Source organism: Tachypleus tridentatus, chromosome 9 (genome assembly GCF_004210375.1).
Source record: "Tachypleus tridentatus isolate NWPU-2018 chromosome 9, ASM421037v1, whole genome shotgun sequence".
NCBI lineage: Eukaryota > Metazoa > Arthropoda > Merostomata > Xiphosura > Limulidae > Tachypleus > Tachypleus tridentatus.
Genome location: NC_134833.1, coordinates 45,552,932 through 45,579,312, shown reverse-complemented (window position 1 = coordinate 45,579,312; position 26,381 = coordinate 45,552,932). Strand labels below are relative to the sequence as shown.

The 26,381-nt window shown below is 32.7% G+C and overlaps 2 protein-coding genes across 2 annotated transcripts in view; one reads left to right on the top strand and one right to left on the bottom strand.

The window, feature by feature from the left end:
- LOC143225183 (dynein axonemal heavy chain 8-like) overlaps window positions 1-26,381 on the top strand; it is a 224,214-nt gene that overhangs the window by 181,083 nt on the left and 16,750 nt on the right. The window contains exons 55-61 of the mRNA XM_076454151.1: window positions 2,110-2,418; window positions 11,590-11,706; window positions 13,847-13,948; window positions 22,594-22,754; window positions 23,620-23,776; window positions 24,240-24,392; window positions 25,493-25,682. Coding sequence (XP_076310266.1) covers window positions 2,110-2,418; window positions 11,590-11,706; window positions 13,847-13,948; window positions 22,594-22,754; window positions 23,620-23,776; window positions 24,240-24,392; window positions 25,493-25,682 — 1,189 coding nt within the window. The remainder of the gene's footprint in view (window positions 1-2,109; window positions 2,419-11,589; window positions 11,707-13,846; window positions 13,949-22,593; window positions 22,755-23,619; window positions 23,777-24,239; window positions 24,393-25,492; window positions 25,683-26,381) is intronic.
- Window positions 24,016-26,381, bottom strand: part of mRpL37 (mitochondrial ribosomal protein L37) — an 81,827-nt gene continuing 79,461 nt past the window's right edge. The window contains exon 9 of the mRNA XM_076454150.1: window positions 24,016-26,091. Coding sequence (XP_076310265.1) covers window positions 26,051-26,091 — 41 coding nt within the window. The 3' untranslated portion in view covers window positions 24,016-26,050. The remainder of the gene's footprint in view (window positions 26,092-26,381) is intronic.

Genomic DNA, 26,381 nt, shown 5'->3' with positions numbered 1-26,381 from the left:
TTTTATTAAATAATAGCTGCTGACAATAGGTAGTCTCAGAAGGTAACCTATAACATTTGTGAATTAATTTGAGTGAGAACCCAAGAATGTCTATTAAAAGCTGTTTATGTATGTGACAACAAATAATAGACGTAATTATATATGATAATGTATGTCTACATAAATATGTGTGTATGGTCCCAGACACAAGTCAAAACATTAAATTAAGTTGTCCATGAATGTTGCATAATACAAATGAATCAGTTACATAATAAACACAATAATTAAATCATGTGTAAATAGAAACAAAGGATTTGACCTAGATGTTAAGACATTTTTTTATTAAGTTAAATCTGTTACCAGTGTCTAAGGTGTTACTAGAAAATATAGTGTTATGTTATTTTTGTTAATGCTTCTGTGAAAATGTTTTGATTTTGATACTGAAATATCTTGCAGATAGTGAAGTTTAATGGAATGATAAGGGTAATTAAAAGATTAACTGTTGGTTTGAAAGAAAATATAGTATCGCTTTTTTTCAATAATAATAATTAAAAATATTTTGATTAGTTCAAATTCAAATTATAAGTTGTTTATGAAATTCATAAACAGTAGCTCAAATGACATAACAGATATAAACTAGGCATCCTCAGTGTTTTATTTGGTTGTAGTGAAATGTTTTCAGTCATGTAGATTTCAATATTTAGAAAATTATACAATTATTTAAAATAATCCCTTCACATTCATTCAGTAGAAGGAACATGCAAATTCAGACTGTAAGCATACTAGGGGAAGTTTAAAGTGATACCAATATGATGAAATGCTGTAAAAATGCACAATAGCTGGAACTAAACTTGTGAAACTGAAACAAAATCTGTAAGGAAAGACAATGAAAGTGTTAGTGAGTCCTAACTTTAAAATATAATGATTAACATTACCTAATCCAAGCCAGAATATGTGTTTTCCCTGTCAAAGGAGTGGTAAAATAAAATATTGTTTCTCTGAGTGTTTTTATCACTTGTATTTTCTTCACACAGAAATAAAAATTCTGTCACTATGTTACTACTATTACTCTCTCAAAATAAGTTGGAAATATGAAGTAATTTCATTTTAACTATATTGTGTTGGTAAGTCTGTTCTTTGGGAAAAAACAAGTGATTATTAAAATAGAACCAATATAGAAGAAGTAAAAAAAGTTCTCTTCTTTTTTTTTTAATGTGAACCAACTGGTAAAACTTGTGATTATATTTATAAGTAGCACAGTGACTGTTTGCTGTAACATCAGACTCTTCACTTAGTAAACAGTTTATGGGAAATAGAGTACTACTGTCTGTTGATCTAGACTCGAATTTTCAGTCAGTTGTGGTGAGGGAGGGGTTTCAAACCAATATTAGTTTGCATAGTAATGATAGCCCCATTTATTATAATATGTACAATCCAAGTACATACTTGTGCCTCTCTGTAACTGAAAATTGATTAGAATTAGTGGTGCCTTTATGAAGCATTTTTGAAAAGAGACTCATAAAAACTGCAAATAACCATTAATTTACAATTATCATGAGTACCAGAACACTGTTCTGCATAGAATAAACTATCAAATCATAGTTGTAGCTTGACTTGAGTTGTGTTACCAGTCAAAATACATGGAAATAACAGTTAAAGGTGTACAACAGTATAGGTTTTCATTACATATAAATGTATCTTTCCAATTTAAGAGTTTCATTGTTCTTTTTATGAATTAAAAACACTTCCCAAACTGATATTTTGCTGTAATGAAGTATTTCAAATACTTGTGTGTTGATATATCTGTTTTGTTTCATTTAACCAAAAAGTTGAAAGTGGTGCAGATCATAAATAAAAGTGTAAAAGAAACTTGCATCATGTACTTCAAATAAAAACAGGAATCAACTGCTATTTGAGTATTTTTGTCCTAATTATTTTATAAGCTGATTAACTATACTATCAATAATTATTTTATTCCTAATTTATAGCTTTAATCTGTTCAAAGTAAACGTATTTAAATGTATTAAACAGTCATAAACAGCAGGTGTTCTTTCCTAATACTTATCTTCTAAATATTCAAAATATCAAATTTTAACACTTTTTTAATGGTGATAGTATTTTATATTATAGGAAGGATGGTTGCTGCTGCAGAACTGTCATCTTGGTTTGGATTTCTTAGAGGAGTTGATGGATAATTTGTTAACTAATGAGACTATTCATGATAGTTTTCGTGTTTGGATCACAACTGAAGTCCATCCCAAATTTCCAATCTCCCTGCTACAGATGTCCATCAAGTTTACTAATGATCCTCCTCAAGGAGTTCAAGCTGGACTTAAACAAATGTATTCCACAGTTACCCAAAACCAGTTGGACTTGATTGATTACCCTCAGTGGCAACCACTGTTATATGCAGTATCATTTCTTCACAGTGTTGTTCAGGTAAATATATATTTATTTTTTTATGATATTTGAAAATTTGAAGTAGTGTTTCTTTCAGTAGTTGATAAATCAAGATATTACTGAAAATATATAGTTTTTTGGAAATGTAAGAGTATACATGTATATAAAGCCAGTTCAATAAACACATTTTCAAGGTTTCTATAGCCATGTGGGTATCACACTTAGAAATGAAAATTTTAGCTGGTAAAAGCTACTTCATGAGGTAAAATTTAATGTTTCAGAAGGAACTTTATGGAGACTCTGAAGATGGTATATGAAACTAGTATTGTTGATAATAGACATATGATCCTAGGACTTCTGATAATAGAAGCAGTAAAAGTAGAAAGCTCAAAAATTACACCAAGTAACTCAAGGTATGCTCTTTATGTAATAAATAACAATTCAGTAGAGATCTTGCCAGTGATCTAACTGTAAGTACAGGTGTGGAAGGTACTTCTAGAACAGTGACATACACATTTGCATAATGTAGTTCCAGCAAATATGTAGTTTCTTCAAATCCACTGTTTAAGAGGGATCATCAAACTAAAAGGTTGATATCAGTATTAAACTTCAAAACAATAGGATGAGCAAAGCAGATGAGGTTTATATTTGCATATTGATAAAAATTCAAAGCACCTGGCAACAATGAATAGAAACTTTGTTTATTACAGAAAGTAGAAGCATATCATGGTCAGTGTACAATATCTACTTAAGGAGGACTAAACCAAGTGTGGGCTGGATTTCTGCCAGCAATATTGGATATTTACATAAAAGTTATGGCCATTTTTAAGAATAGGGCAGGGATTAGTTTTCCAGCAAGATAATGTAGCAAATGTGTTCAAACCTGAAAGTAAGCAGGGACAAATGAAATACTTATAACCATGGATTATTCTGCACAAAAAAACCTTATAAATATTATTAAGGCTGTGTGAGCTTATATGAAAACCAAGAAGATTAAATGACAACTAATTAAACTATTTGACTGAATTATGGGTAGTAATACAGAACACTCAGAAGAATATTTCATAATAGTACCATGATTAATTTATGTTACCATAAGTACAAGATATTTTGTTCTGTGTAAAGCAAATATAAAAACAACTATTTTATTTTACAACTTATATTGGCTATGTGTTTGCTGTTAAACTTTTGGGCCTATTGCTCAGCCACTAGGAAGAGTAGAAAAACTTTCAATTTTGGATTAAATGTAATCAGGGATGTTCAGGAAACTTTGCTCTTCACCTCATTCATGATTTAGAATATTGCAGTGAGTGCATGACAAAAAAATCAACCTGACTGATGGATCAGCAGCAAGCAAGGAGTTAAAAAGGAGCCAGGAACAGTCAGCTTTGAATCAACGAGCAATGTAGGACTTGAGGTTCATAAGAGCAATGGGGGATCTATAGATTTGATGCCTAGAGTTAGATGTGGAGGGAAACAGGAGTGCCCTCCAGAAAATTCATGAAAAAACAGGAGGTATTAGGTTTAAGCTATATTTCATGCAAAATTGTTTCTAGATTTAATCTAATAGCTCCTGTTTTTTTATAAATTTTGTGGAGGGTAGTGTTACAAGAAAATAATGATTTATTGACTTTTCATTGGATGTTTGTGGATTTTATGTGAACAGTCAGTAAATTATTATTTTCTGTAGCACTGCATGGGGAGCTAGACTTAAATTAAGATAAATGTATGTGTTTTATTGTAGTAAAATATATTATTTTGAAGCAAGTTGACTGTGTTGCTGCTTGTTTATCATTGAAAGTTATTGCCAACAAGTCACAGATACCTTCTGTAAAAAAGTCTGGCCTACAAAACCTGACAATAGCAAAATGGCCTCGATTTTCAGTTACAAAGTATCCAGAGAAGTTATTGCATGTGAATATGTCAAGCCAAAAAGTACTAATGCTTCATCAATGTAAACTATGTAGAAAACATTATATAAGCAGCTGTGCTAGAATTATAAAAGCATAATTTTCTATGTCACGAAAATAAGGAGTTTGGTTGAACACCCTTCCCCCCCTGTGTAAGTGCATATAAATATGGATGCATAAGTTGTTTCTTTGGGGGAGAGTGGGTGTAAATTAGAATATAATACTAAATCAAATGTTTAATTAATTCAACTTAGGTTGAGATAATTTTTTTATAATAATTATTTATACACAGATGTGTATAGATTTTGTATGATGATATGATATTTACCAACACAAAAGTATTACTTCTGCAATCTTATTGAGTGTATTTCTGCTTTCTTGAGTGTTTTTCATCAAAATTTCAAAATAACCAATTCTTATTTATGTTGCTTTGATAACAAATTTTGTAGAATTGGAAGCACGTGTTTATAATTTGATAACTGCATGTGTCTATTTTATTTTGACATATTTGTTTGGAGACATTAGTTTGTAATAATAATATAAAGGAACACTTATTTTGAATAATCAGTTTTCATGTATTTCATATAAAAACAGACTGAGGAATTCATCGTTTGTTTTGCTTATTAGAAGATGTGATGATTTTCCTTTTTGTCTTTACTGTATAATTATGGCACTATATACACTGCTGGCCAAAATCTTAAGGCCAATGAACATAAAGAAAAATTATGCATTTTGCATTGTTAGATTCAACCACTTATTTTAGTAGAGCTGCAAAAGATAAAAATAAGAAAAGGGAAGATGAAAAAACTTTTTAGCACTTAATAAGGAAAATGTGAACACTATGAAATTAACCTAAATACTAGCTGGTCAAAAGATTAAAACCATACCACAAAGAAGTCCTAAACAGGGTAGGAAATGTCCAGCAAGAGGTCTCAGTAGTGAGTTGCATGGCATGGTCGATATAAGCGTTTGCAGAAGGCTTGGAATATTATTCCAAGTGGTGAAGATAGTTTCATGAAGGTCATGCACTGTTTGGAATTGATGTCCATTTCTTCAGACTTCCTTTGCCATCCACCCCCAAACATTTTCAATGGGGTTCAGTTCCGGCAAACACACTAGATGGTCCAAAAGAATCACATTATTCACCATGAAAAGGTCCTTTGTCCTGCAGGCATTGTAAATTGCAGCATTGTACTGCTGAAAAATCCAGTCATTTCTACACAAGCAAGGGCCTTCAGTCAATAAGGATGCTCTCTCCAACATGGCAACGTAGCCAACTGTTGTATAACGCCCCTGTATAACCTGAAGCACCATTGTTCCATGGAAGGAGAAAGCACCCCAGATCATGATGGAACTTCCTCCACTGTGTCATGTAGAAAATGTCTCCGGTGGGATATCCTTATCGTGCCAATAACGTTAGAAGCCATCTGGACCATCCAGGTTAAATTTTTTCTTATCAGAGAACAAAACCTTCGTCCGCTTTTCTACATCCCATGTTTGGTGTTTCTCAGCAATGTGTAACCGAGCTGTTTCGAGATGTGGAAGGAGGATTGGCCATTAAATACGTTAACAGTTTTTAAAGCCTTTCTTTCGTAGATGCCGTCTTATTGTTCTTGAACTGCATTTTGCGTCCGTAAGAGCCTTAATCTGGTTCAAAGATCAGCTGTTATCTTGCTGGACAACCCATCGAATCCTCCTGCTCAATGCTGGCGAAATTTTTTTGGGCCAACCACTTGAAATTCTCCTTCCGTATCTCTCAGAGTCTTTTAAGAAATTTGCAACAGCAGTTTTACTACGCCCAATCTCACTAGCGATGGCACATTGCGAGAGACTTTGCTTTTGCAACTTTACACATCTACCACATTTAAACTCTGTCAGCGTTTTAGCCTTTACCATGTTTTCACCCAATGTTACACAGGAGATGTCAGTGTGAGATGTTGACAACACTAATGCTTGAACACAAATAACTAAATTTCGTTACATGTTTACTGATTAACACTTCATTTATGTATGGTCTTAAACTTTTGACCAGCTAGTATTTAGGGCTAGTTTCGTTGTGTTCACATTTTCCCTATTAAGTGCTAAAAAGTTTTTTTATTTTTATTTTCCCATTTCTTATTGTCATCTTTCAAAGCTCTACTCAAATAAGTGATTGAGTCTAACAATGCAAATGCATATTTTTTCTTTATGTTCATTGGCCTTAAGAATTTGGCCAGCAGTGTATTTTATATAAAGAAATTTCTTTTCTTTTTTATTTTGTATATAAAAAGCAGTAGAAATAATGTGCAGTGTTATTACTTATGAAATTTAGATACATAATTTCCAAGTTTATTTATTTCATATAATTATTTCTCTAGCCTGTATGTAGAGTACTTGAAAAGGGGATTCTGTAATTAGTGATATCAAAAGCTAACACATATTGTGTTAAGTACAATCAGCATACAGAAGATGATAATGCAAAAGAGGTTTATTTCAATAAAAAAAATGCTAATATTTCATAACATAAATTTAAACTATGTATAAAACATTAAATACCATAAGTAGCCACACTATAACTACATTAGCAAAATTTTTCTACATCGAAGAATAGGGTGTTTGCCCTACATTCCTTCATGTATGTTCATATTTCTTTTATATATTCTGAAGTGTAATTTCTTTAAAGTGGTAGGATTTCTACATGGGTTTTAAACATTTTTAGAAAATCTGAAATTATTGCCTTTCTGAAAAGTTTAAAACACTTGGATATACAATATTTTACTATGTGATTATTTTTACATGCCACGTGTAAAGTGTCTTTTCATTTTTCATATATGGTAATAATATGTGATGTTTTAATGTGTATTACATATCTATTTGTAGAGTGAATGAATATTTTTAAAGAATAGACCACCTAAAACACAAAAGAACTTTTGAGAACATTTTTATAAATGAAGCATATTTGATGTAATCACTGGTGTAAGACATTAAAAACATATTAATTAACAAAAATATACAATAAACATTGATGTGACATGATCAAGACATTCATATGCTTTAATAATACCAAGAGATGAAATGCTCCATTTCAACTGGGCTCAAAAAGTCCAAATGGAGAAACATCATTAGAAATGCACAAATTTACAATGGGCAGCATGATCGGTAACTGGCTAACCAATTCTCATGGCAATTACAAAAAGATCTTCGTTCCTTGCAGACCTAAACCAGATTATTATATTTGTAGTATATTATGGTTCTTTAAACATAGCATATAGTCCCTTACTATCTGTAAAAACTAGATGTAGTACAACCCAATGAAATACTTAGAAGGTTCTGGTACCATGACACAATAATACAACAAACACTTATTTATGACAACTTAATTACAGTGTATGATTCTTAAACAGTTACCTGAACAAACTTGCAATTAACTATTAATTCGCAAAATAACTTTTGACACTCATGCTATACTTAAATTAAAGCAGTCTTGTATATCTAACACAGTGTATATTGGTGATTTTACTTACATCAGACCATCACTTGTACAAAATGTTCTTGACTTCAAATCATCCATGTGACTACTAAATATAAGGTTTTCTAAATTAAAAGAAATGTTGCATTTATGCATTACAAAATGTACTACCTTGTAACTGATTATTCTGATTACACTTAGGTGGGACACAGACAGGTATTTCCTGTTTTGAGAATAACAAAGAAACAAGATCAAGTTAATGGTTTTCTTGACCACATGTTAGGTGGCAAACTGAATATATTTTGAATGAAAAGTAAATTTGAAAGAACTTTTCCACACAGTACTTACCTATTCCCACAAGATTAGCTATTCTTGCTCAGTGCTGCCTTCTATATGCAAATATTTTCTTTACACATGCCACAAGCCTTCCACTCCCCCTATTGGAATTGCATGATTCTAACATCTGTTATGCATCACTTCCTCACCAGCAGTAGCATGACATGTTCATGTGACAGATGATTTCCTCTGCACTTCTCTACCAAACTATCATTTCTCATTTCAGAGCACTTTGGTTTGGACATGCTCGTTTGTTTGTTTCATGCTTCATGTTCAACTTTGTGTCCATAGAAAGTGGTTGTTTTTTAAATTAATTTGATTTAATTCAGCCTGTTTCTTCTATTGGTACCAGTTAATTCTAGTTACCTTATCTCCACACTTGAATATGATGAACCTATCTGTGCGATAAAATCCAAAGTTCATATCTGAAGATTACACCAGCGACAGCCATTTTTTATGAGGCCTCAAGTGTAAGTGACCTGATGGTGGATTTGTTTGCTTTAATATATCAAGTGATTGAACTTTACATTTTATAACGTTCATCAAAAGACATTGCCCAGACTCCTCCAGAATAGGCTGATGAGGATCGCAGTCTTCATTTTCAACTTTTGAATTTTGCCTTACCTTCCCATTTCCAACCTCATGAATCTGCTATGTCCAGTGCAGTCTGTATGGATTTTGTATTTCAGGTTTGTGAAGTTTTATTCCATTACCTTATTTCTTCCTCAATCTTCTTTATTGCATGAACAGTCTTCCCAACCATTTTTTTTCCTCCCTCACCTAACATTGAGTTCACACTGATAAATTTGCATTGCAATTAAGAGAGGGAATTACCATGCTTTGCGCCCTACAGACTTCATATAAGTTTGCACTTTCCTACCATTGTGATGACTATCCATTTTAAGAGCAAGAGTTGTTCCTAATTGCCTATACGAGGTTGGCTTCTGAATCATCTATCAGGCCTGTTTTCTCACTTGTTTCTTACCTTTACCAATCAATTATGGTATCTGTCTTCTATAAACTTCCTATCTGAGGCTCTGCACAGAAATCCTGAGGGATTTTCTGGAGATACACTTGTTCTTCTCTCTCTGTGCTTCAGCTTGCATATTGTCTTTGGTTCTGGCATTACAAATGTGGATTCTTTCTCATTGGAATCTTATAGGTTGTGATACCATGTCAGTTCAGGTCCATTTATGCTCAACATGTCTTAGGGATTTGTATATGATTCCATTACTGAGGCATTATGTTTTTGATACACTTCCAGAAAATCTAAAACCTTGGGTGACATCATTCCAAGGACAATCCACCCTTATGAATGTTATAGCTTGTTTTTCTCATTCAGAACCTCATATGCTTCCAGTCACCTTTCTGTTCTTTCCTTTCCCAGACCTTAGCCATTGATTTACTTGGAGTACCTCTTGTCACTTTCCTGGATGAGGCATCCTCTGTCACTCAAAATACCATTGACTATCCAGTAGATTCAAGTCCAGTATGAGCTCAGCTGTTTGAATTTCTTCATCACTGGTGTTCCTTTGCCAGTGATCAATGAGTGCTTCAAATCTTGTCACAAGGATTTGTTGTGCAGTTTTTCCCCTCCTGTTGTCTCTCCTTACCCAACTTTCTTCCCTCATCCTTGAGGTCTCGTGACTAGCCATCATTTATCTATAGTAGTTTGGGAATTGCTCTTGCAGTGATCCATTAAAAAATTTCCCCATCTTACCCAGGATTTTTATTCTTAGCTTTTAGCTCTTCCCAAAAAAACTGGAAATTGGCAGCCAATAATCTATTTATCTTTCCTTAGTCACTTCATTTTACTATCCCAGTTTTCCAGTTAACATAGAGGTCTTCACAGTGGTTGTGGGTGAACAAAATAGATGCCTCCAACACCTACTTACATATACCAATATCACCTCAATTTTGTCTTTATCTTCTATTTGTACATCTTCGGGTGATTTATCAATTTTGGGCTCTCCCCTTCGGACTTTTCTCAATATCTTACATGATTGCCCAAGTAGCCTGAAGGTTTGCTTAACATCTTCATACTCTGGAGATGCAATTTCATCAATATATTGATGACTGGGTTCTTTTGATTCATTCTAAACATGAATCAGCCTATCATACTTGGCAGCTACTTTCAGTGGATGCTTGGGTGAACTGGTTGATGAAACTGGAAAAGTTCTTTCTCAGATCCACTCAATATCTGGTCCATTTAGAGGTCATTTTCAACACTCATATCAGTTGGACACAGCCTTCTCCCTTACAACTTTATTCAATGGAACTGTTGGTCCACTATGCCTTTTCAGCTCAGTCACTTACTGTTTACAAGGGTCTATGGCTTTTGGGGATATGATCATCAGTGACATCAAAGGTTCACCTCAGTTGTGCCCTTATGAAATTTCTTTAGGGAGCACTTCTTCATCAGTGAAACTTTGCTTGGGATCCTCTTTCCATCCCAATTTCCCTGTTTAAATGATTTGCTTTGGTGGTTTGACAAAGCTCATACGTTAATTGAGTGCTGCTTCCTTTCTTGCATCTGGATCTACATCTTTTCACAAATGCATCCCTACAGGGATGGGGGGCATAGATCAATCACCAGAAGGCTTCAGACCATTAGTCAGCTGACAAAAGCTTTTTGCATATCAATGTTCTCAAACTTTTAGCCATATGTAGGGTATTGCATTACTTCTGTTATATCACCCAATATTGTCTAGTGATGATTTATTCAGAAAATTCTATGGTTGTGGCACATATAAACCATCTATAGAGCACTTGGTATAGGGATATCTGATTTTGTACATTGTATCACTTATACTGGACCCATGCAAATCACATTTATTTTATTCTGTGTCATGTGCTGAGTTCTTTCAATCTAGTCATAAATCGTCTTTCATTTTTAATGTTATTTTAAAATATACATTTAAAAAGGTATCTTTATTTATTAAAATATCACAAGTATGTATCATTTTATTTCATAAATTTTTTCCTATAAACTTCATATTTTCTTGTTTGTTTGTATAAGACAGAGTAAGAATAATTAATTACATGACATTCCTAACCTATTTATTGAACCTTGGTCATACATATTTTGTCCATAGCCTATCTGAAGGGGGAATAACGTGTAATTTGGTAGAAAAATATACTTTTTCTTCCTTTCGTTGGTTGTCCAGTTGGCCAGGGTAGAATAAATAAAATTGTTTTTTCCATATCAAACTTTCACTGTTTTCTGACAATCTTGTTCAAGTATTAAATGTTTATTATTATATTTTTGTCACAGTCACTGTAAAAATTAAGTTTTACTTCATATACTTTGAACCTTTTTTTAATCCGTATTTATAAGTCTTCACAGAATCTTGTAAAAACTAAAGGTAAAACCTAAATGAAAGTTATACAAAAGGTGAAAAGTTTCTCTATTTGAAAAGAAAAGCTCTTATTAGGATATTTTACAAGGAAATGTGTTGTTTTTAAAGATGTATCACATATCATTTTATTTTTAATGCCTAAAATAATTTTGTGTAGGAACGGAGAAAGTTTGGCCCTCTTGGATGGAACATTCCATATGAGTTCAACTCTGCAGATTGGGTTGCAAGTGTGCAGTTTTTACAGAATCATCTGGATGATATGGATCCTAATAAGGCAATTTTTATAATATACATAATAATAAAATATTCAATTTTTTTATAATTAGATTGTACGTTATCAAGTTTTTCCTAACTTGAAAGCAGATTTAGTTTAGGAAAATTAGCCACATCTTCAAAACAAGAATAAATTTGTTATTAAAAAAAACAACTAGATTTTCGTTTTACAGTCTAGTATAAAGTTTACAAAGTATTTCTTTTATGTTTCATAATTCATGTTAATCATTCACTGAAAATATATTACTTTTTTTTTAATAAATCAACTTAACTGATTAGTTTGTCAGATCTTTCATACCAATTTGATAAAAATATAAATTTATTGTAGATCATAGAAGCCTATTTGTCTCAATTTTAATATTTCATGCTATACTGTTTTCCTAATTCACAAGTTATTTTTCATTTGGGTGAATTGAATGTTACTTTATATGAAATGTTACTGTTGTTCTAAGCACACATCATACAGAAAAGTTATGATAGGTAAATATACATGTGTGTGTGTGTGTGTGTATGTCAAAACATAGTTATCATTTTCATTTTTTATTTATGTCACTTTTTAACAAGCAGTTTGCAATTTGTTGAAAAGGTAAAAAAATGTACATAATTATTCCTTTACTAATGTGTGTTTGGAAATTTAACTTGTTTAGAATTTAATTTATGTGTATAATTATTAACTGCTATTTTATTGGTTAAATTTTGATTGTTATTGTAATAAAAAATTTTGAAAATAAAACACACAGTTTTAAAATTAACCAATAAGATAGCAACCTTATAACTAATTAAAGGGCCTAGCCAAAAAATTTCCACATTGTAATTCAGTGCCATTTTTTTCTATATAAATCGGGGTAAAGTTATGATAGGGTTATCTATACTATATTGATACCCACACAACAATTAACAGAAAATCATGTGTAATGGATCACAAAAGAAAAAATCTTATCGCATTGCCAAGAAGCTGAAAATCATCAATCACATCAAGGAAGGTGCTACTCAATCATATGTTTTCAAAAGAATGGGGATTGCTGAATCATTGCTTTGTGGGTGGCTTAAAAATGAAAAGAAGTTGTGAATGGTGTTGACTGAAATAGATGAAGATGGTGAAGCAAGAAAGAAGGCTTAAAATGCTGACAGTACACTTCTCAACAAAGCTTTATACAAATATCTAGCCCAGCAGAAAGCCAAAGGCTTACCTGCATCATGATCTGTTATTAAAGCTCAGAATAAGAAGTTTTGCTAGCAGTGAAAGAAAATACCAGTATACTGATAAAGTTTGATGAACAGCAAAGGATGGTTAGTGTGATTCAAGAACTGGCACATCATTTAAGAGAATAATGGTTACAAGAAGCCTGTTTGTTTACATCAGATCAGATGGTTTTTCTGCTTATGAGTTGACAGTTTAATCATGGTCCACATTATAGTAAGCCTCCAGTATAGTATCATTCTAAATTTATAACTTATTGTATATATATGTGCAAGTTTCACATAAGATGCTGTTAGAAAGTCATTAAGTTTATTTCATTCTTGCTATCTGTATTCTTTGTCATTCTGTTGAGGTTACTTTTATTTTGCCCAAAGGGTACATGGTGTGTAAGAAAATATTCATTGACGTTCTTCAGTGATAGTTCAGACAGTAACTCAGGGTTATGGCCTTCCGTGTGCTAGAATGAAAATTACTACACTTGAATACAGATATCATCCAGAAGCAGCAACTGTCTTGGATTTAATAAAATTATGCACACATGCACAATTTTTGTTTTTACTTATTTGACGAAAGATTGTTCATTTTGTTCATTACTTTGTGTCTAGTCTCTATCCTTCATAGATTTATTATTCAGAGATTCAGTGTCAGTACTGTTTCATAATATATATATTGTTAAAACTCTTGTTATGTAGACACATCCCACTTCCCTAAGGTTAATTCAGTTTGACCTGAATATACCATAGTTTTAATAATCTATGTTTCAAAACTACTTGGGTTATACAGTTTCTGCAGTTTTGCCTAAATCAACATTTTTTTTTAATATTGTAAATCTATACTTATGATTAATTCATTTTTAGGTACTTTTTAAAAGTATTATATAAGTCTTCATTGTATGAGATGTTAGGTGTTTAGATATTAATGAAATTTATTCTTTTAATAGGGGGTTTCTTGGAATACAGTGCATTATATGATAGGTGAAGTCCAATATGGAGGCAGAGTAACAGATGATTATGATAAACATTTATTGAACACATTTGTAAAGGTGAGTTAAATTACTTGTAATTTTCATGGTTTCCAAAGCATCAAATACGTTAATACTCTATATATATATATATATATATGCACACAGTTATTATTAAAGTTTTAGTATAATTAAGTATATGCTGATATGCCCATTAACTTATATGAGTATTAAGCACAAAAGAACACATTTTCACATTTCATGATGAATATGTTTTTATGTAAAACAGTAATGCAAACTATTTATTATTGAGATATCTGCAAAATAAGAGGTTTGTGAATTTTTTGTGCAGAAAGAAGTATGCAATATTTGTGATAGCTGGAATAAGAGACAAAAATTTCACTATTTTTTTGCCAGTTGACCTAACAAGAACCAATCATTGTTTTCTTGTTTTAGAAATGTAAGCTAATAATGATGTAGGTTTCTGCTAATATTTATATTTACATTTATTTTAAGTTAATATTCTATGATGTCTTACATTACAACTGTGTGTTTTGGCAGGTTAATTTATTTTTATAGCATATTTGAGAAAGAGTAATAATGTTCTTATGTTATTTTAGGAGTTCATCTTCTATGAACAATGAATTTAGTTTCAGTTGCTTAGAGTGAATGCCACAGGCCCCTTGCCAGTGCTTCAGTGATTGTTTCAAATTTGGCATAAGCTAATGAGTTGTAGAGCTTGCTTCATTTTATTGGGTGAAATATAATTATTGGAAAAATCATTTCCATCATTGTTAGATTTCTTTGGACTTGGATTTCATAGTTGTGTTGCATTTGCTCCAAAGAAAGAATATTTTAATGTAACTTGGAGTTATTTTTTATTATTTAGTGATTTAATTTTACTTGAGTTAATCTACAGGGATTGGCACAATAACTTGTGAAGCATTTTTCTGTTAACGTTTTCATTTTTCTATTTTGAGCTTTGAAACATGTACAATTACTTATAGTGTATTGTTTCTTTATATTGAGACTCTACAAATGTCTACGTTTTGTTGTTCGTACATATTTGTGTTTTGTATATTTCTCCTTTTGTTAACTACTGCAACTATTGAGAAATCTACACCTAAGTCGATAAACTGGTTATATGTGAGATACCACACAATGATGCAGTCTATAGCTGTTGAGAATAATTTTAGCCAGTGCTTTATGATTTCATCACTGTGTTGCAGTTCACTAAGTATACTAGCAGATGTCACTGTAGGAAATCTAACCCTCAAATGCAGATGCTTAAATCAAACTTTTCTGTTACAGCAATTGCATGTTTAATGATGTTACCTACAGTGATGCAGAGTCAAGCCCATCCATTCATTATTAGGTGATCACCATTTGTATGGAAAAGACTAAACGTTTTGGCTAGTAACAGCCTATATGATATTACCTTATACACTGCAAGATAAACTAGAGCTTCAACTGAGTTTGTATCAACTAAAAATTATACTTTGCACTTATGTAATTGTATAAGCACATACGTGACTCTGTTAACACAGCATCAACCATCATATCTGAAGAAACAGAATGTTATGTCACAGATCAGTAACCAGACTTAGGTGAAGCTTCTCTTCTCTAGATCAATGGATATGACACCATTTATCACCTATCTTCTGTTGACCCTGGTATCAGTTGTTTGAGCTATTCTGTGTGCATTTCAGCTCACAGAATGTCACAGGAGAAGTACAAATATGCCAGAAATGCTGAAGGTGTCCAAAGCTTTATTATGTGCTTTTTTATCATACAGTGGATCAGGATGTCTCTCCATCAGTACTGTATATTTAACTGATGGTACAGGTTTAAGGTGTCTTTGATACTCAACTAGTAAATATCAGGCCAAGCCAAATCACCATATAGTGTGTTTTGTAGTCGTGCCATTTTAGCTTTGTATAACATTGGATAGCCACACTGTTTTTGATAGAGCTACTTTAGAGACTGCTGCTGATTTCTTTCTTTTAAATAACTTTGTTAAAGTCACAATTTCAAACTGTGCTACCAAACAACAGCTGCAGTTAGAGTTGTTATATTTTTAACCCATTAACTGCTGATTCACTGTACAGGATGTAATCTACCTCTAGCAGTTGCATGTCAGTGTGCTGTATACAGTGTACAGCTTGCAAAAATTCCACACATTTAAAGCAGCCATGGTCAAAGTGTTAGCACTGAAGTGATGTTGTGTGTGCTTATTACAAGAACTTATGGGCCAAGATATCCTCTCAATCTGCTGCTGCTGTGCTGGGGCATGCTTTACTGTCAATCACATCCATATATACCCTATCAGTAACTTTAGGGATAATTCTAGTTTTTGAGTAGTATGTTCTACTATATGGTTTCTCTCTCTTTATGAACACTACATATGAAACAAAGGAGTTTCTGCTGTTTTCCAGAATTTTACAAAAATTAATTTACAGCATTAAACAATATATTTAAAGTGCAAGCATTTAAAGCCTATAAAGTGATAAGCATATTAATTTAGTTTAATGTAACCCTTAAATTATACTTTTTTCCAAAGCATACTTACTTCCCCTGCCACTTAAACTATAACTCAACCACCAGGGTTTCAACTTTGCCCATCCCAGCATTTATCTGATTTTTTTTCTTGGTTGCTCAAGCTTTTATACCTCACTCAATTGCTCTTGATGATATTTGTCTCATGATACTCTCCACCTGTGTCAATGTACCCTCTATCCTGGTACAGTATATAAGTACCTCATTAAGGTAATTTTCTCAATTTTTTTTTCAAAAGAGCATTTAGACATGGGTTTCTCTACAGAAGTTCTAAGATAGTTAACATCCTTACTAGTTGCAGGTGGGTCTGTGAAAGCTATACTACAACATTTTCTGCAAACCTGGAATTCCTTCACCACAAATCCATGAGTGCATCAGGGTTGATCTTTCAGCTCACTTCTCCACCTTCATTGTCATCCTAACCAGTATTTCCACATCCAACAGATTCACAGAGTGTGGAACTTCATTCCAAATCTATCAGAGAGTTATTGATGAAGGAAGTGGTAGAGAGAGAGATTCGATCGTCTTCTCCAAGGATTTTATTTACATTTATGTGTTGTACCCAAGAAAATGGGAAATTAGTGGCCAATTATCAGTGTTCTTAGTACCAACCAATTCTAAGATTCTCCCAGGTTCACAAATGAGTCATTTCTCAGCCTACACTGGCATTTCTCACCAGGTCTTTGAACGATCAAGTTCGATGTCACCAATGCATTTCTCCACATTCCCATAGTGAAAACATCCAACCACTATCTATGTTTTGTGCACAAGGATCAGGTTTTGCTGTTTGACCTAATTTCTGTACCATATGTGTTTTACAGAGTCATACAAGTTTTTTCTCATTGTCTTTATATTGTTGGGTCTATGCACACATCATTATATTGAAGACTTGCTACTTCTGGTACCATCTCGTCAGTTAGTGGAACAACACCCAAAATTTTCTTTCAAAAGCCATCAAGACAGCTTTCTTATTGGAGCCAGTAAATTCATTAATTTGCCAAATTAATATATTGTTCATCTGGGTGTCTTTTGCAACATGTTTTTAAGCTGGGCTCTACCAACTCCTATTCATCTTCAGACTATGGAATGGGCAGTCAGACTCTTACTCATGTCTCATTCTCCTACTACACATGGCCTGGCATAGCCAGTTTCTTTTCTCTTATAGTCCTGTTTCCACTGGCATCTTGTAAATGAATTTCAAAACCTTGTCACGAAGGACACCATTGAACAGATTTCTCCAATACGGTGGAACCCCTCTAAGCGGCCACCTCTCAGATTGGGTCACCCCTTGAAAGCAGCCATTCAATCACAGTCCCTTTTTTTGTTTACATAATCACTAATTATGTACAATGGAACCCCTCTAATCAGGCCAGTTTGTCTCAATCCCAACGATGGCTGCTTTAGAGGGGTTCCACTATACTTCTAAAATTCTATTGTTGACTTTCTGTCATTCTCAAGAATCTCAGGTATCAGCATTCTGTTTTCACTCCCTCTCTTCTGAATTGGCCTGGCTTATTCAGGTAATTGAGGCACTTAGCTTGCATTCTGAGGGTCACAGGATCAAATTTCTGTACCCTTAAATTTGCTAGCTCTTTATCACACTATTTATTGTCAATCACACTATTTATTGGTAAAAGAGTAGCCCAAGTGTTGTTGGCAGGTGATGATGGCTAGCTGCCTTCCCTCTAGTCTTTCACTGCTAAATTAGAGATGGCTCGTGCTGATAGCCCTACTGTAGCTTTTCACAAAACTTAAAACAAACAAATCTACTGCACAGATGGTTCTCTCTCTTTTGGAGATGTGGGCACCCCTTGATTATCTGATTCCTTTGTGATGAGCACACAAGCACTCCATTCAGTAGTTGCTATGCAAACAACTGATCATTAATTGTAATTCACTGGATCATTGAGTCTTCTTAATCAAGAGCAACATCTTAGATCTTGAGTGGTGATTGAATCAGACCAGAAATACTATTGGTGTTCTTATACCAGCCCCTTGTCCCAAGATTAATTTCTTCACAAGTGCTTCACTTCTGGAATGGGGTGCATATTTCAATGGACAGGAATTCGAGGGTCTATGGATGGAAGGCAAATCTGTGTGATGCATTAGGAACTCAGATAAGGGGTGAAATTTTGAGTCACATTTATTTATGAAAATGTGACAGGTTCTTAAAATAAGCAAAACAGTAGCCCTTCATCTGTTTTCTAATGGAGAGATACAACTGCACACTGCTAAACCAACTTGTTATTTATGTGAATGAATATTAGAAAATATGGGATTAAAACCTTTCACTGCTACTTAAGAATTATTGAACAGCAGTATATGAATTACAGGCAACTCACAATTATCACTGATATTTTGGAGAGAAGTTAAATTCCTATTAAACCTTCTTTACTAGCATACAGAGAAAATTCACTGGGAAGATTCTTACAGAGAATGTATAGAGGGATTAAGGAACACCACTGATGTAACATATGTGTGTACTGAAAAGAGACTTAAGACAGCTATTGAACAAGTAAAAAATCATTGGATGTTTATGTTAGACTGGATTTCATTAAAGTTATATTGTACACTATCTGCTGCAGGGAAAAAACAAGCATCAAAGTTAAGCAGGTGTTGATAAGGGGCATGGTTTGTATTAAAAAAAATCACTGATGTGGTTTACACAGTCCAGAGGGTGCCTGAGTCCATATTGTCTTTGTAAATATTCCAGAGAGAGGGAAGCCACCAGAGAATAATTTGTAAGAAAAAAGCAAATCTGCTGAAGAGCTTAGGGTTTGAGACAACTTCCAAAGGATCAAAGAAGAAAATATTGCCACTGAATTGACTCAACTATATTCTTAGAAACATTCCTCAATTGACAAGACAACAAGTGATGATAAGGGGTAAGAGACCATCACATCTCTATACCATGGGCCTCAAAAGAGAAAACTACCAACAAACCTTGGTGAATGGATATCTTAGTATAGTGTGTATTGATATTATTTAAGGTATTTCACAATTCAAGAAGGTAGTAGTGTTGTAAGCTATGTGTCCAATGTTTTAACGTAAATGTTAATTAGATTACTCATTACCCAAACTTGACTAAGATTTAGATAAATTACAGTAGCTATAAGTAAGCAGTAGACTTATTAGTGCTAGAGAGCCAGCTAGTGAAGTATTCATTCGAATTCCGAATGAAGATTCTAAGAAGATAGTGAAGGATCACATATATACATTGTGAGTAGATTTTAAGATAATTATCAAAGAAATTATATTATTCAGTGAATTATGTGATTTTCTCTCAAAGCTAATTTGGTTAAGCCTGCAATTCACAGTTTATAATGAAAAGTTGTTTATGAAGATAGGCTTAAATTGAATTGAAAGAGTCTATGTTGAAAAGTTTAATTATTTGAACTTATGTCTGTAACTTACGTTATCATGAATGTAACCGATAGAATTGTTTTATAAGAAATAAACCAATTTGTTATTCTTACAAGAATTAGACTGAACTATTTTCTTCAAATAATTAAAGAGGCTCTGAATGTTATCATGAATGTAACCGATAGAATTGTTTTATATAAACCAATTTGTTATTCTTACAAGAATTAGACTGAACTATTTTCTTCAAATAATTAAAGAGGCTCTGAATGTTATCATGAATGTAACCGATAGAATTGTTTTATAAGAAATAAACCAATTTGTTATTCTTACAAGAATTAGACTGAACTATTTTCTTCAAATAATTAAAGAGGCTCTGAATGTTATCATGAATGTAACCGATAGAATTGTTTTATAAGAAATAAACCAATTTGTTATTCTTACAAGAATTAGACTGAACTATTTTCTTCAAATAATTAAAGAGGCTCTGAATGTTATCATGAATGTAACCGATAGAATTGTTTTATAAGAAATAAACCAATTTGTTATTCTTACAAGAATTAGACTGAACTATTTTCTTCAAATAATTAAAGAGGCTCTGCCAAATGATAGAACACATTACAATAATATCATATATAATATGTTAATATTTAACTGTATGGAGAACATAAGTGTCACTAGTCCATAATAAGTTATTTAATGTAGTGGTGTGAAAATGTTTTTGTCATGCATTTTGTTGTGTTCCCTTCACTCCATTTAAAAATATCTTAAAATGATACATGGCATAAGAAAACCAATTTAGTGTGATGGATGGGCTTCAGCTTGGGATAAGGAGAGGTCCATTCTTGGCTGAACTGTTGGCACGGCAACTTGGATTATTTAAGTTATTTGAAGCATTGGGTTCTATTTTGCCTATTTGGTGAGCAGTACCCAAATATCCAATTAATCTTACCAATGTTCCCATCTTCATTTTACTCCAACAACTTTTGTGGGCCTCTTCTCAATCCATCTCCTGTTTGAGTGGTTTTCTAAGGAAGTTCTCTCTCTCCTTACTTCACCTTTTGTCTTTAGCTCTGATCCTGCATAAGTGGTTTCTTTGTTGTTGGAAACTATTGGGTCTATATCACCATAAACTTGTCTTGCAGCTTTTTATCTATGGGATCTTTGGATGGCCCTTTTTTTTTTATAGCATACAGTGTTTGACACAATCCCATAGTTTTTGGTGTTGAAGGTAGCTTTGGTTCAACAACAATTTATCCTTTCTTATCTGATGGCTCACTTGTGTCAGTTAGAGGCAAACATGGCACCAGTTCTTTTTTTTTTACCATTACCTGTTTCTCCTTTCAGTAGTGCCACTATTTATCCTTATTTTAAGATGGCACATGATATGCCAACAATAGTTCTGGTGAAAACCCAGCAGGTTCAGATATGATGGGAGCTTATCTGACAGCCTTAGTTCATTAGTAGAGCCCTTTCTTCTCTGATGTTTAGGTTCACCAAGTTTTGTCTGAGAGATTCTTGATACCTTTTCTTACCATTCTTCCCTCGTCCTATTTCCTTTCCTCATCCTTGGGATCCCTTTCATGCCAGAGTCTATCTGAGATGGTAGAAGACCCCCTCACATAACATTCTATCAAACCTACTCCACAGGGTTCAGAGGGGTTTTGCTCATACCTTTTTATAGTTCCCCAAAAGACAAAGAACTGGAAACTGGTCATCAAACTGCCCTATATCAATTGATATGTTCACACCCCATGTTTTACCATGGAATTCTGTCTTACTCTTTGGTGGATTTTTTCTATGGGACTTTGGATGACCAAACTGAACATTTTCAATGCTTATCTACATATTCCTTATGTTGGAAAAATCTCATACTTATCAGTGATTGGTCCTTCATGGTACTAATTTCATGCACTACTCTTTATCTTAATCTTGGTGCTGTAAGTTTTCTGTTGGCTGATGTGAATTTAACTCTACATCATCATACCTTGAGGTTGCACTTTCATTTTTACATAAATTCCTGACTTCTTCTTGCTCATTCCAAATTGGAGTTGGGCTATCATAATCGTCTGCTCCTTCTATAAACTGCTCAGATGGGCTTTTAATAAAATTGGAGAATTCCTTCCTTCATCCCGCTTAGTACATCATTCATTTTGATGTTTTCTTCAACATCCATCTCAGTTGAGCCCAACCTTCTCTTCTCCTCTCCAGCTCTGTTCTATGGAACTGGCCATTTGGAATGCTATTTTTGCTTCTTCACTTTTTGCTTGCAAGGTTCTATTACTGTGAGGGATGTGGTCTTTTATGACTCCTTTCATACCCTCTGGCTTGGCTCATATGGCATTCCTTCAGCAGGCCCTCCACAACCAATGGAATCTTGCTTGAGATCCTGTAGCTGCTCCTTTGAACCTCTCTTCTTATATTGTGGATGATCTCTGATGGTGGTTAGACAAGATTAATACTTTGACAAATGTCTGCTTCCACCTTCATGGACAGATTTACATCTGTTCATGAATACATCCCTTCATGTCTGGAGTGCATTGGTTGATCACCTGGAAGCTTTGGGTCATTGGTTTGTGGGGAAATGTTATCTTTATACCAACATCCTCAAATTCCTTGTATAAGAAATAATTGAAAGTATTTTCTTCTTTTACATTACATGTCTCATCAAGGTCAGTAAAAGTGAAGTAGTATTTTATAACTAATAAAAAAGTAACTGTATTAACTTCAACTAGTAACTGAATGTTTAATATCTTTAAATATGTTGGTGTACTTCCTATTTACAAATGTGAAGTTCCCTTTCTTTTAAGGTTTGGTTTGGTGACCACATGTTCTTAGAAGACTTCTCCTTTTACCCAGGATATAAGATACCAAAATTTTCCTCCATCAACCAATACATTAACTTCATTCAAAAGCTGCCCAGTGTTGATTCACCACAAGTTTTTGGATTACATACCAATGCTGATATAACGTACTACTTTTCAACCTTATTTGTAATATAAGTAGATAAAAGAGAAAATGCTACTGAATATTTATTTTAAAAATTATTGGCCATAGAAAATATAAATAAAAATCAGAAGATTAGAAAAGTTTTTTTGAATGAAATCAGATGTGTTGCTCTATTTGTTGTATAGTATATATGTTTAGTTATTAGGCAGGAGTTAAAAGAAGATTATTTTGTTACTTCCTGCTACTTAAAGTTATCTTGAATCAAAGACAAGTATTTTAATTTAATATAAAATGTTTTTTAAAGCTTTTAGATATATAGTTAAACAACTAGTAAATCATACTTTATAAGTGAAAACTGAAAAGAATAGCTTTTAATTTTGGATAGCTCACTGGTTCCTGTGTTAAATTAATTACATCAGAGTCTTGTAGTCTCTTTTCACTTATCAGTTTCTTTCACCTGAAAATTTAACATTAAATATTATGATATGATAATGTTACTATTCCACTGTTTCCTGAAGAAATTTATTAAATAAATATTAGTCTACAGGTGGGAATTCATGTCATGTTCTTTGTGCCTATTATAACATAGTATGGTGGATCATACTCATAGCAAAAAGCTTTATAAGTGAATATTAGCAGGGATAGTTTTTAGTCTTGGATTGCTCTGTGGTAGTGCTATGTTCTTGTTAGCTGGAGGTTACTTATTAAATATTACAATATAATAATATACTGGTTAAAGTTGTTTTAAGATAGTCTGTTGAAAAGGTATTTGAAAACCAAAGAAAAATGTACCTGAAATCTAAAATTTTCTTGATTGATCTTGTTCAATAACAGATGTTGTTTTATTTACATTGAGTCATTTTAACCTTTTTCCATTATGCATTCAGATACCAAAACAACACAACCACAGACATTCTCAACACTATTTTGTCAATTCAGCCTAAAGATGCTAGTAGTGGGGGAGGAGCAACACGAGAAAGTACAGTACAGAGACTGTCTGATGACATGCTTGAAAGATTGCCACCAGATTATATACCTCATGAAGTAAGTATATTTGACATAATTTCATTGCAATGATGATGTACTGGACTAAAACCAAAAGCAATAACATTGTTCATACATCTGTATAAGTTTTGGTAAACATGTCTAAGTATTATTTATCCATACAAAACAAATCCATGTAAAACGAATATTATAAGTTGGTCTGAGTTACAGTAAAGTTATTTGTGGTTTACTCTTCATTAAATGTATTAACTTGAATTAGATCATGTACTACTTACAATGAAAACAAAATTATTACTTTTATTTATGCCTTGAAATTATAGTCTTACCTACATTTACTTTCTGATGGTTAATAAGAAGTATACAAAATGTCTACTTATAACAGGCTTATGATTTTCTTAATGCTGCAAATACATAGTAGTATAAAGTCCAGAATTATTGCTGTATATAAAATATTATTCTTTTTCATAGTAATTTATATTGTACTCTAACATTTTAATAAAAGGTTCATGCTCAACTAGAGAAAATGGGAGTATCATCTTCTATGAACATTTTTCTAAGACAAGAAATAGACCATATGCAACTGGTTATTGCTGCTGTAAGAAATACTTTAACAAACCTCAAGTTAGCAATTGAAGGAACAATCGTAATGAATGAGGTTAGATATATACATATAGTTTTCTTTTGCAATCATTATCTTAAATATCAAAAGTTATTCTACAAGTTTAAGCAGTTTAGTATTTGATCTTATGTTAAAGTTATATTTATAAGATATCTGTTATAAATTAAAGATGTTAAATTGTCTTTGTTAGTTTAAATAATGAATATTCATATTTTCCTGTTAAGTACATATTACCTAACAGAATCTAGGTGTATAAATACTCCTTATTTGTATTTAGACAAAGATTCAGAAACATCTCTGAATGACAGAAGAATCTAGGAATATTTAGCCCTCTAGTAATAAAATGACATGTAACAAGGAAACCTCAGAAGCATCTAGTTATCTAGTAATATGACATCAAAAATATTACAAAACTCTAGTGCAACAATTAAACTATACACACAATGTACAACTCTTACACAGCTATATAATTAAACTTGTCACAACTATTGCTTTGAACTAGTTAACTTTCAACACTTCTGTTATGAAAAATGAATAACTCTTCAACTAAACAGTCTTGTATACTTAACACATTAAAATACCGTGTATTAATTTTTATCATGTGAAACATAACAATCACGGATCTTAGTTGAGTACATCATACAGTACTTATTAATTACCATTCTTCTGAATAAAATGTCATGACACCCTACTTTATAATATCTTCTAGTGTCAAACCCATTGACTTTCAACTCTCAAGAATAACATCACTAATACAGACTTTCATGCAATTTTCCTAAGTTCATGCTTTTGTTTTGTACATTAATAACTGCTTTATATAATAAAGTAATTTACTAGTGGAAGAAAAACGTTCTATACATATTTGTAACATCTTTATGGAAACATAACAATAAGGACTAAAATTTAAAAAAATCCTTAATCCATTCTCCTAGAATTAATCCATTTATCAAATTCCTAAATTTGAAATTTCATCTTTCAGGTAAAGTAATGCATGTAATAGTTTTCTTTAAAAATGTATAGATAAGACAAATTAATTTAGTATTGTTTCATATTTTTAAGTGTTATAGAATTGTTTTCTTACTTCTTAATTTTCTTTATTGTGATATATTTCCATTTATCAATCTTTTTCTATGAAGAACCTTCGTGATGTTCTTGACAGCATCTATGATACAAAAGTTCCAGATATTTGGAAGCATATTTCATGGGAGTCTACTACCATTGGGTTCTGGTTCTCTGAGCTGCTAGAGAGAAATACCCAATTTTCTTTTTGGATATTTGAAAAACGACCTGATGTTTTTTGGATGGCAGGATTCTTCAATCCTCAGGGTAATGTTTAAAGTTTTTAACTGACTATGTGAAATGAATATAAACTTAAAATAAAATTATTCAATACATTTTTAGTACTATTTTATATGGTATTTGAAAAATAATGTTTCAAAAGTAAATTTCAAGTTTGAAGTTTAAGAATTATGGGCACAGGTTTTAGAAGTGAACCAAATGAATAGTATTTTATGTACTTACAGTACCTCTAACACACCACTTTGGCCTTTAATTCCTGTAGATGGGTCAATTCCTTGGGTCAGTCGGCTGGTCCACTTGGGCTAGAATAAACCAAGTACCAGTGTTGGCGTTGCTGCAATGTCCTTGCATGACATTGTAGTGCGTCCCCTCATAGGGCTCCATGGTGGGTGGGGTCAGTGGGTACCGCAATTTTCCTTTTTTCCTGTGGATTCTCCTACAAAAATTTAAATAAAATAGTGAATAAACAGTCAATAGGTAAACGACCATGTCCTTAAGACTCCTAGCAACAACCTTCAACATCTGTAACACACGTACCTCATTTTCTTATATTACATTCTCTTTCAGAAAAACCTTTAGGGCAAATGACCCCCTTTTTTATTCAGAAGGGACCAGAGGGTCATGTTGGCTCTCCAAAGTCAGTAAAGAAGCTTTGATCTCGAGAAATATTGGTTGAAACATCCACATCCCAATACAGTGAACTCCTCTTGAATTCAAAGGCAATTG